At 39.0% G+C, this 12762-nt stretch overlaps 1 protein-coding gene across 1 annotated transcript; it reads left to right on the forward strand.

The window, feature by feature from the left end:
* Window positions 1–11797: 11797 nt before the first annotated feature.
* LOC113272973 (putative ubiquitin-conjugating enzyme E2 38) lies at window positions 11798–12292 on the forward strand. Its single transcript, XM_026522751.1, has one exon. The coding sequence runs from the start codon at window positions 11798–11800 to the stop codon at window positions 12290–12292; it is 495 nt and encodes a 164-aa protein (XP_026378536.1).
* Window positions 12293–12762: the final 470 nt, after the last annotated feature.

The following is a 12762-nucleotide window of genomic DNA, read 5'->3' on the forward strand; positions in this document are numbered from 1 at the left end:
TAAGGGTAGTTTGGTAATTTACATAGTCTCCATAATATTTATTGCACTAATTTCCATTAAGGGTAATATGGTCATTTTCATAGTCTGTAATATGTACTTTACTTATTTTTGATAAGGGTAGTTTGGTAATTTTCATAGTCTCTATGATATTTATTGCACTTATTTCCAGTAAGGGTAATATGGTCATTTTCAGTCTGTAATATTTAATTTACTTATTTTTGATAAGGGTAGTTTGGTCATTTTCATAGTCTTGATATTTATTGCATTTATTTCCAGTAAGGGTAATATGGTCATTTTCACAGTCTGTAATATTTACTTTACTTATTTCTGATAAGGGTAGTCTGGTCATTTTCATAGTCTCCAGAATATTTTTTACACTTATTTCCAGTAAGGGTAAAATAGTCATTTTCATAGTATGTAATATTTACTTAACTTATTTCTAATAACAGTAGTTTGGTCATTTTCAGAGTCTCCATGATATTTATTGCACTTATTTCTAGTAAGGGTAATATAGTCATTTTCATAGTCTCCATGATATTTACTGCACTTATTTTAGTAAGGGTAATATGGTCGTTTTCAAAATGTGTAATATTTCCTTTACTTATTTCCGATAAGGGTAGTCTGGTCATTTTCATAGTCTCCATAATATTTATTGCAGTTCTTTCCAGTAAGGGTACAATGGTCATTTTCACAGTCTGTAACATTTTCTTTACTTATTTCTTATAAGGGTTGTATGGTTATTTTCACAGTCTGTAATATTTACTTTACTTATTTCCGATAAGGGTAGTCTGGTCATTTTCACACTTTCCATAATATTTATTGCACTAGTTTCCATTAAGGGTAATATGGTTATTTTCACATTCTGTAATATGTACTTCATTTATTTCTGATAAGGGTAGTCTGGTCATTTTCACAGTCTGCATATTTTGCTGCACTTTTTTCCATTAAGGGTAATATGGTCATTTTAACAGTTTGTAATATTTACTTTACTTATTTCCGATAAGAGTAGTCTGGTCATTTTCACAATCTTCAGAATTTTTATTGCACTTATTCCGATAAGGGTAGTCTGGTAATTTTTACCGTCTTCGGAAGAAACAGATATGTCAAATTTCTATAAAGTCATGACTTGTTGACTTGGTCTTGATCCTATTTTCTAATATTAAGAAAATTAAAAAGAAAAAAAAAATGTATTTTGATTTACAGAAATGAAATATAATTGTTAGTTTGTCCAAATGTGGGAAAATTAGTGACAAGTAAAATTCAAAGTGTTATAATTTTTTGGTTGTTTTAGATGTGGTGAAATATTTGGGTGGAATCATCACTTTGAATTATAATTGTGATTGTCTGTAAAATTGTCAACAAATATTATTGTGACTAATAAAAGAATTTAATATTCCTAATTATTATCACGAATACAAAATTTAATAACAGTTATAACTGTTCCAGGACATATCACAGGTGTATCTGTGACTGAAAAATAAACTGTGACAGGTTGCACTGTTACAAAATTCTGGTTTTGGTGCAGTGCATACAACGACGAAGATCTATACAAGGAACCGTGGAACTTCATCAACAAAAAGGTATGTGGAGACTTGAACTTATCTATCACTCAAAAGTCTATCTCTTCTATCTCCTACTTCTTATGAGACAAAAGTCGTATGCTATATAGACTAGATCATACACATTTGACATTTCGAGCTGAGCATTCATTGCTTATCTTTATCTCGAAATCGTGTGTTGGTAAAGCGTTTCGATTTGATCAAGTTTATCTTCACCTAGTGACGAAAGTCATGAAAAGTTTCAATCACTTTGAGAATTGCTCTGACGTGAATCGGTCTGTGAAAAACGGCTACATAGCGTCCTCTGAGAATGTCTCAATGATTGAAATGAGAGTTTAAATTAAATAACCATGTATTCCTTGAACCGAAGTTTTCGAACTTTGTTGATCAAGAGAAATCGGGAGGTTTGTGGAATTGGCTTGCCAAGTCCGCGAACTGTAAGAAGTTCTCGACCGAGAATTTATGCTGGATTTTCCAAAACTCGTTTGTGTGCTCAGTCCGCGAACCCAGTCCGCGAACTGGCGGAAGTTCTCTTTCCGAGAATTTCGGCTGAGTTTGGAAAACTAAACCGATTAACTTAAGTCCGCGAACTTGTTTGTGAACTTAAGAGGTTATGATCGAAAGATGTGCTCTGAACATGAAATATTAAATTACTAAGGAATGCTTTATGCAAACCGTGGCTATAATGTTCATGAGCCGATTCAATCGAATCGAATCATCTTTGTTTCAATTGTGTCTTGTGTAGTTACATAATATCTCATAGCATTTGAACAACTCTTTAACTAGTTCATTTGAGTCAATTGAACTAGTTATGGTGAAGAAGAACAAGGTTAATATGAAATGCTCATATGGTTAACCTTTTGGGTTACTATGTTGAACTAACATACACGTACACGTTTGGGCATGGTTTTCACGAACCCAGTAAACGTCTACCCAAGTGTGTGTGACAAGCTAAGTTTTCGATCTAACAATTGAGAAATATTAGCTTGAATCTAAATCAGGTTTTCATCTAACGGTGAATAATGATTGCTTTGTAACAAAGGAAAAACCCTGATTTGAAGGCTATATAAAGGAGACATCTAGCATTGTGCAAAACTAATCCCCACACGTCTGTGTGCTGCTAGTGTGCCCGCTAGAGTCGATCTCCATTAACCTTTGATTTCCTTCTCTAAAATCAGGTTAACGACTTAAAGACTTCATTGGGATTGTGAAGCCAGACCGATACTACTTTATCGTAGTTGTGTGATCTGATCTTGCATCTTCTGTCGTACGAGTACAATCGATTGATTGACTTGAGATCGTGAGATTTATCCGATAGGCAAGATAAAGAAGTCACAAACATCTTCGTCTCACTGTTTGTGATTCCTCGACTATCTGCTTGTGTATTCAGGAAGGATTGTATAGAGGTGATTGATTAATATATGTTGTTCTTCGGGAATATAAGGCCGGATTATTAATTGGTTCCTGTTCACCTTGATGTTATATCAAAATACGGAACAAAACCTAGGGTTTATGTGTGGGAGATAGATTTATCCTTTTATAGACTTTTCTGTGTGAGACAGATTTGTTTATTATCAAGTCTGCGATTTTGGGTTGCATCAACTCTTGGTTGTGGGTGAGATCAGCTAAGAGAATCAAATGCGCAGTATCCTGCTGGAATCAGAGGCGTAGGAGTACAATTGTACCTTGGATCGGTGGGAAACTGATTGGGGTTCAACTATAGTCCAGTCCGAAGTTAGTTTGCAGTAGGCTAGTGTATGTAGCGGCTTAATACAGTGTGTATTCAATCTGGACTAGGTCCCGTGGTTTTTCTGCATTTGCGGTTTCCTCGCTAACAAAATTTCTGGTGTCTGTGTTATTTATTTTCCGCATTATATTTTATATAATTGAAATAATACAGGTTGTGCGTTCATGATCATTAATTAGAAATCCAACCTTTTGTTGTTGATTGATATTGATTGATCCTTGGACATTGGTCTTTGGTACCGTCCAAATATTCACTGTATTTGATAAAGACTCGCTATTGTTTTTAGCTTGAGTAAAAATCAAATCAAGAGAGAGATATTAACTTCTTGAGATAATTTTATCTAGATTGAGTCTGACTGTCTAGTTGATTCTCTAGCAAAGTATTTCAGAGTTAGTCCATACAGATTGCTAAGCGAAATATTGGGTGGTGTTGTTAGACCCCCGCTTTTTCATATGCCTTCGCTCATGAAGAATCACCCGGATTTCTTTTGGATCTTCGGTGCATCTTGTCTGTTAATAGGAAATCGCTCGTGATGGAGATAATCAATGTATGGTTGTCTCCAGTCCTCTATCTCCGCACTGCATACTTCCTTTTGTTGTGGAGGCACCTGGAAGTCTTCACATTTATCTTGGATTATTGGGGCTTGGACTGCCATATTTGGCCAGTACACACCCATCCTTTGCAATCTACGATATAACGGAATTCCTCATGTTTGTCTGCATGACTCTTCGTGGACGCGATTTAATAGTTTTTGTGCTTCTGTTTTTCCTACACATCGTGACAATGCTCCTAGGACCATGACGAATTGTTTAGAACTTTGGTAGGCAGTGATTACTCATCCGCTATTTTAGTCAAGTCTTCGAGGTATGTTGCCCTCCAATCATCCTTCAGTTCAAACGCTGCATCCTCTTTCCATGTACTAGACAACACTCTTCTTTTCACCACTATGGTTCCTTCATCGGCTTCATTCAAAGGTAGCTTTGCTGCCAAGGTGGCCAGGGCATCCACATGCCTATTGGTTGATCTTCCAGTATGCTCGACCACAGTTCTCCCTCTTCTTTCTATTAGTTCTTGAGCTTCCGCTCGATAGGGTGCTAGATGTGCTTATTTTACCTGAAATTCGTCGGATATCTGATATGTGACCAGCTTGGAATCCCCTTTGACATTGATAGCCCCTAGGTTGAGCTCTTCTTCCATCTGTAATCCAAGAATTAACGCTTCATATTCCGCAACATTATTGCTGCATTTGAAGTCTAGCTTGAAAGAAAACGACATTAGTTCTTTCTTTGGTGTTTCAAAAACTATCCGTGCTCCTCTGTAGGAGCCATATGACGATCCATCAAAAAACATCGTTCATCGTTCTTCCTCTTCAACTTCCGCGACTTCCCCCGGTATTTCATCACTTATCTCTGTCATATCCCATCCTGTGAATGCAGCCAGCAGATCCGCAAATGCTTGCCCGCGCACTCCTTTAGATCGTTGGTATTTCAATTCGAACTCAGATAGTTGAAGTAACCAACGATTTGTTCTTCCGGACAATACAGGCTTTGTGGTTAGGTAAGCGATTGGATTGGCGGTTGCTATTACTATGGTTTCGTGGGAGAGCAGGTAGGATCTTAATTTCTGTGTAACGTATACGAGCGCCAAACACGCATGTTCCGCTCTCGAGTACCTGAACTCCGCATCCCTAAAGCCTCTGCTGATGTAGTGAATCGGACATAACTGATCATTGTCGAGATCCTGAGCCAAAAGTGCCCCAATCGCCACGTTGGTGAACACTGTGTATAAATATATGGGTTCACCCTTGGCGGGAGGTCGTAGGACCTTCGGGCTAACCTTTTAATTTCTGAAAGGCCCGCTCTTGATCTTCTCCCCATTCAAACTGTTTATTCTTCTTTAATAGTGGTGTAAATGCTGACAGCAACTGTGCCAACCCAGGGATGAATCTCCGGACATAAGAAAATCTCCCAATGAAAGTTTGCAACTCTTTTACGTTCACGGGTGCCCTCATAATAGTTATTGCTTCGACTTTATCTGGATCGATCTGTATTCCTTCATTTGTAACAACAAATCCCAAGAATTTCCCGGAGGTAACTCCGAAAGCGCATTTGAGAGGGTTCATCTTTAAAAGGTACTTCCTACATCTATTGAAGACGCGTCTCAAGTGGCCAAGATGGTCTTATCTAGCTCGAGACTTGACCACCACATCATCTATGTAAAATTCCATGATCTGATGCATCATGTCATGGAAAATTGCCACCATTGCTCGTTGGTAAGTGGCGCTCGCATTATTTAGACCAAATGTCATTACTGCATAATAGAAGTTTTCATACGGAGTTTGGAACGCCGTTTTGTGCGCGTTTTCTGCAGACATCTTTAGTTGGTTGTATCCGCTGAATCCGTCCATGAAAGAGAACATACCATACCCGCATGTGTTATTCACCATTACATCTATATTTTGTACTGGGAAATCATCCTTAGGGCATGCTCGATTCAAGTCTCGATAGCCGACACAACAACGAACTTTCCCATTCTTCTTTAGTCTCCATAGGCATCTTTAGTCTCCATAGGCACGATATTAGCTAACTATTCCGGATGTTGGATCGGTTTGATGAACTCCGCTTTTAGCAATTTCTCCACTTCTTATTTGATCGCCAGTTCTATCTTCTTCGGAAAATTGCGGCTTCGTTGCTTGATTAGCTTATACTCGGGCAACACATTAAGATTAGGGATATTTTGCATTTCCTCCCCTCCCAAGATAGCTAATTAGCATTTCCTCCCTAAAAAGATTTAAATTAGTGAATCCTCTCATCGTTAGTTTTTCCATCCAAATCTCAGTTAGATGCGTCAGCAAGAATGAACACATGGATAAAATTTACACGTGTCTCCTCAACTACCCAAAATACCCTCATCGTTCAAATTCACAAGCTCCGTTGCAACAATTCCTCAACATCAGACTCACTTCACTGAGCCAACATCCCTAAACACCATACACGATGTTGTTGGAAGAATTCTCCATCAAACCATCTTTCCCGTGATGTCTCAAATTGTATCAACCCCGTATGAAACGTAAGCCAACAACACCACCGAACTACCATTCAACCATCACCCTATCAACTATCACAACCCATCTTTACCTCCATGTTGTTGCTGCTGCAAACGATACTGCAATACGAACACCAATCAGTTACGAGACCAAAACTCACTAGAAGAACCAGCTCTTAAAATCACTAAACACCCCATCTACAAATTTCATTCTTGAACCCAATCATTCACTCGAATCCATGGCATAAGCCCCCAAATTAAGTTGTTGTTAATCATTTCTCAGTTGAAAGATGTCATTCAAACCCAACTTAGCCTCGTACAAGAACCCCACACATCCAAGCTGACAAATTAAACATACATGCCAATTAGATCCCCTTTCTGTAACTGTTCTTCCTCTCAATTTCAAAACCCCAAAAATTCAGACCATATCCTCCATCAAATCTCTAAATTCATCCCCAATTACATCTACAGAACTGCTCCAACATCCACCATTAGCCAACACCAAAATTAGGTTGAAACCCATTGTAGAAACCACCACTGCTTGATGATTTATGATAACATCAAGATCAGTTCTTCCCTGATCTATTTTCTTGATTGAATTTAATCCACGAATCAACCACGAAATTCGATCTAAATGCATCGTTTAACTCAGCCGCCTTCTTTCCCTTGCTGCTCATTCTTCTTCCTTAAGAACGTTCAACGAAACCCAACAGAAGTTCGAACGACAGCTTCTTGAAATGCTCCGTTCGCCATGGTGGTCTCCTCTCTCTCGATGAAAACAGATAATTCGGAAATCATAGCTCTCATCATTAATACAGGTGACGGGTTTGTGTTTTTTTCTTTTGAATACTCCACGAACAGATCTGAAACTCATACCAATCTAATGAAGCGGATGAGGGTATTTCGGTAACTTTGTCTGACACGTGTGTTTATTTTCCACGCGTATGTTCACGCTGACTCATCTAACCGAGCTGTGGATGGAAAAACTAACGATGAGAAGATTCACTAATTTCAATTTTTATGGGGATGAAACGTTAATTAGCTATCTTGAGAGGGGAGCAAACACAAAATACCCCTTAATATTATATGCTATCAAGCTTCTGTCGATTCCAGGCATCTTGTCGTATGTGAAGGCAAATACATCTCGATATTCTCGAAGTAATTTGATCATTCGTGACTTCTCTTCCTTTTCAAGGTGTTTGTTAATGCGTACGCAACGAGGTTCGTCCTCCGAGCCGAGGTTCACTTCTTCTAGTGTATCAAGTGTCGGGTCAACCTTCTCCTTTTCTTTGGGCAGACTATTGATTATTTCTTATTCTGAGGCGGGAGATTTCCCTTCTCTTGGCGATTCTTCAATATTGGGGTCGATTACATCATTTTTTCATATATTGATGACATAACACAATCATGTTTAGAACTAGAAGCTTCCCCGGCTAATTGCTATAAGCGATAGACATGTCCTCCCTCAAGTCGTGAGAAACGCTTGAATTGCATATTCTTTGTCTCAACCATATTCCTCTTATTCCCTACGGCAGGTCCCATCCGTGAAGGGATAAATACCGATTTACCTTTCCCTTTTGCTTGTGCTTCCGGTAGAAATTCCTCCCATTTTGGCAACGGTGTCAGATGCTCTGGATGTTTTTCCTGATCCTGAACTAGATGCGTGTAAAAGACAGCGTCCTCCATGTAAGCTTCCTATGGTGCGAACGGGTTTCCTGTAGCTGGAATCCGAAATTGCTTCCCACCAATGTTAGTTTTGACACATTGGTGGTAAGTCGATGCAACTAACTTGTGATTCAATAACCATCCTCGTCCTAGCAGTACATGGAAAGTTGTTTCATCTTCTAATACGTAAAAAGGAGTGATAGCTCTGATCGATCTGATCTTCATCTTTAGGTGTACTATCCCGATCGCTGTTTGCGTCTGTCCTCCACATCCTCTCACAGTTGTTGATCGCATCTTGATTGCTGCTCTTGACACTCCCAAAGATTCCAATGCGTGCAATGAGATTAGATTTAGATAAGCTCCTCCATTGATGAAGGCTCGCTTAAGATGTTGCTTGTTTATAAAAGCAGTTAAGTATAGGGGTTGGAGGTGCTCTCCTGGATAACATATATCTTCGTCCGTAAAGGTGATAGCTTCCTTCGGTAACGGATTATATTCCTTTCCGGATGCTATTGCAGTGATAGCTTTAGATGCTTTGCGAATCTGATCCTCGATGAAACCCAGGGAGTCAAAGAATTGCTGGGCTAATACAGTCCGAGAAAATTTACTAGATACTTCATTAGTGTCCGAAAAAACGACCGCTTCAGAAGCTTCACATGCTTCTTTTTCCTCCGGATCTTCCCAAGGTCTCCAGACTCATTCGTTTGTAAGCTCGTGTGAAATCATCATAACTTGATGCTGGGTAAGTGGATCGTTCTTAATGCTTTGCTATCTTATCTCCAATTCTCCTCTAGCACGCTTTCTTTGTACGATATATCGTAAGGAAAAACACTCCGTGGTAGGGTGATGGATTCTTCTATGGTAATGGTAGTATTGCTCATGCGTCTTATCCGCCACCGTAGGCTCTGTGTGTACTGGAGGTAAAGTTTCTTCTTTATTTTCCACCCATTGCTCGAGAAGTCCCACTATTTGTTCCTTGCTGCAGGGTAACGGGGGTGGCGGATTGGACCTTCCTCCGTCCGTTCTTCTTCCTCTTCTTCCAAATTGTCCTCCGCGGTAAGAATTGGAGGCAGCTCCTCCCTTTCCTTCATCGTTCCCTTGATCGTTGAAAGTTGATGCGGAAGCAATATTGACAGAATGCGATTTCCAAGGATGACCACCTTCTCCAGTATGCACAGCATCCGCACAAGCTGAAATCCGGGCTGCAGCCTCCTCGACTACAACAAAAGTTTGGAATTTGGTATTTTTTTTTTAATTTAACCAGAAGATAGCGTCCATTCCTCGGATGCAAATTTCGACTAATCGCTCTTCTGGGATGTCCTCATGACATTCTAGTGTGAAGTCTCGGAAGCGGGTGATAAACTTCCTAATCTCTTCTCCCACTCGCTGGGTACATCTTCCTAAATCTGTCGTCGTAACTCTTCTTTGCGCGGAATAGATTTTTTTCAAAAAAAGTTGCACCATAGCAGTCCATGAACTAATACTACCGGGCTTCAAGTTATTATCATACCAGGTAAAAGCATTATCCGTAAGTGATTTCGGGAATTCGCGCATACAAAGGATTTCATCCTGAGCGTACGCGTTCATTGCAGAAATAAAACGACTGACATGCTCCCGTGTGTTTCCTTTTCCTCCACATGTTTTAAACTTTGGTGATGTATAATCTTCAGGGTATGAGTAGTTAGCGACCTCTACAGAATACGGGGGTTTCAATGAATCATAAGCATCATGTTTTGTTACTCGATAGTTGGCCTCTAAGTATTTTGCAATCGCGTCTTCCGTCATGCCCGGGACGGTACCTTTTGCATTATCATGTTATGTCCCCTTGATCGCTTGAGGCGTCTGCGTAGCTCCTGCTGCTTCTTGATGGAAGCATCTAGCTCTTCTTGTATTGCAGAAATTTCGTGTTCGTCTATATCAGCCGCGACTTTCTCTTTAAGCACTTCTTCTTTCCTTTGAGATGCTCCTGCTCCTTGTACGATAGGCTTAGCAACTACCGCTCGCATGTATCTCTTCATCGCTTTCTCCTTGTAGATCTTCCATAGTAACAAGGTCCGGGTTAGGAAGTGTTCCACCCGCTGGTATCTCCTGGCTCGCACCTGGGAGTATCATGCTGGACTAGAGGCTAAGAACGTCCCACTGTGATCGCAATGTTGAGTGGTAAAATGTAAGAAGGAGAAACTAGCCCTAATCACAGAAAGTACTTCCAATGAGAGAATAAGTTTATGGAAATAATGGGGAATTAATGATGCCCCTAAGAAGTGTACCTTCTTTCCCTTTTATAATATCTCTCTTATGGATAAACACCCATAAGATTAACATATTACTAAACTACCATTTCCTTCTCCTTAAATTAATATCAAACCCTAAAGGGCTTCCTCTTTAGGCCAAAGCCCAATTTCCTTAGTACGTTCTTATTTGGATTAGGACTTCCCATCTTAATGGGTTAGGCCTAGTCTCAAGTCTTTTTTATTTCTAAAAAGGGGAGCCTTGGTAGGTTAAGAAGAAGCTATTTGTATGATTAATCATTTTCATGTATCAACAGATAGCCGTTTCATTTGGCCACTCTGGTCGGAGTAAGTAATGAGGCCCAGAACTAATTGCACAGTTTGACCGCATCCAAGCATTATTGGCTAGTAATTGAGCATATGTTGTTGGATTTTTATGCAGATTTTTCATTCCATGGCACATATAGATCAATAGGATAATTATTTGGTCACAAAGTAATTTATGGGTCATACTACAATTTTTTATTGATGAAGGCATGCAAACATGTTGAAGGTCCGCATTTCAGATTTTAGGTTACTTGGCAAATGTTGTCTCAATGCTAATTTGGTGACTGTGGCCAGTAGATCACTAGATGACCGAGCTGCACAAATACTAGATTTTAAGTATGAAGTTTAAGTCATGAAACATGAATTCCAGGTGAGTTACAGATTCAAAATCCAGACTATTAATTAAATTAAATTTGCGGTCTACAATTCGACTCTCTAGAATTTTAAAAATTAGTAGATTTTATGTTAGAAAATGTTAAATTGTCCAAGTAACAAAGCTTCAAATAATTTGTTCTATTTCCACCCTCAAATTTCCACTCCTCGTATCAGCTTATTCCTCCTTAATAAAAATAATATACAAATTACAACCTTCTATAAAAAAAAAAAATCAAAAAAACTATTCGCATAGTTTAATTTTTGTGCGTAATACCAATAATTACCTTCTATCAAAATCAAACAACATTAGTTTACATTTTTAGGAGGGTTGAATAAATTAGTGGAAGTTCTACTGCTTTCCTATATCCGATAAGATGTGTAGCGGGGTAATTTTGGTATATCTTAGAAGATAAAATTTCTCCACGCAAAATGTATACGTACACGTACATAGATCTGGAATGTTCCGCCAAAGAATGTCGAGCGTGAGAGCGCAAACAAAACTGGACAGAAACGTAATGCGGAGGGGGTAAGCTTGTAATATCAGTCATTAAAATAAAGTCAAAAAGTGGGTCCAGTTAATACTCGTCTCGTCGTCCTACCTCCTGCATAACAAACTCTGAGATATGTACGAGTGTGATATCTTCTCAGTAGAAGAAGTGCTTTCGTACCAAAATACCGAATCCCACAAAAACTCTACCCAAAATCAGTCCCCATAAATGATTCGGGGAAGTGGATATCTATTTATAAAGTACTTTGCTCATGAATTTTAAACAACAAATCTAAGGAACTCAACTTTGAAGGTTAGGTATTCTTTTTCGAAAAACAACACCAACTTGGTGTTCGTGTTCACAATGGAAAAGACGAAAGATGCAGAAGAGACAATCGAGATCAGGATACATGGAGGCAAATTTAAGCAATTTGACATCATGGAAGAAGCAGCATCTTTTAGTGATCATCACTATTATAATTGTCGCCCGAAAAAATACAGCGACCAATGGAGAAATACCATATCTCAAGAATGGGACATCTTAAAGAATCGGCTCCCAGATTCGATCTTCGTCAGGGCTAGCAGGGAAAGGCCTGATCTCTTGCGAGCTGTAATCATCGGACCTCAAGGTAGTCCTTACCATGACGGTCTCTTTTTCTTCGATATCCAATTCCCTTCAAAGTATCCTGATGTACCCCCTAAAATTCATTACTGCTGTTATGATGTTGTGTCCATGAATCGCTATATTCAATCAGATTTCGTGAAGGAGTTATTTTTAAAAGGAAAAGATACTCTTATAATACTTTTGCTTACGATTCATGAATCCCAAGTCTACACTGCAAATACTCTTCTTTATTGAGATTGGTATAATGCTGAACAAGAAACTCTGATGTATAAGGAAGAAGTCTTCGCTAACAATTGGAATACGATGGTTTCCGTGCTTAACAAGCCTCCAAAGTGCTTTGAGGAATTTGTTGTTGAGCATTTTCATGATCAAGCTGAGACGGTTTTAACCACATGCAAGGCATATATTGGTGGGAGAGTAAAGAGGGCTGATACGGATATTCCAAAACTGTGGCAAGAAAAATTCGATTCAATGGAGAGCATATATTACAAGCTTGTGACTGCATTTCAAAAGAATGGTTCTTCTTTGAAAGATTTGTGTACATTTGGGATCGAGTTCCACGGTAAAAAATCATCTTGGTCCAGGCGTGCGAATATTTTTGCAGGAATAGGAGCATGTATCGGTCTCATATCATTGGTTATTGCTATGTATTTTGGCTGGAGAAGTTATCAGAACACTTATTTATTGATGCATAGATTTTTCAC

This window comes from Papaver somniferum, chromosome 4 (assembly GCF_003573695.1).
Source record: "Papaver somniferum cultivar HN1 chromosome 4, ASM357369v1, whole genome shotgun sequence".
Taxonomy (NCBI): Eukaryota; Viridiplantae; Streptophyta; class Magnoliopsida; order Ranunculales; family Papaveraceae; genus Papaver; species Papaver somniferum.

What these genes read in the sequence shown, in the direction of transcription:
- LOC113272973 (XM_026522751.1), top strand. Translation starts at nt 11,798, where the DNA reads ATGGAAAAGACGAAAGATGCAGAAGAGACAATCGAGATCAGGATACAT.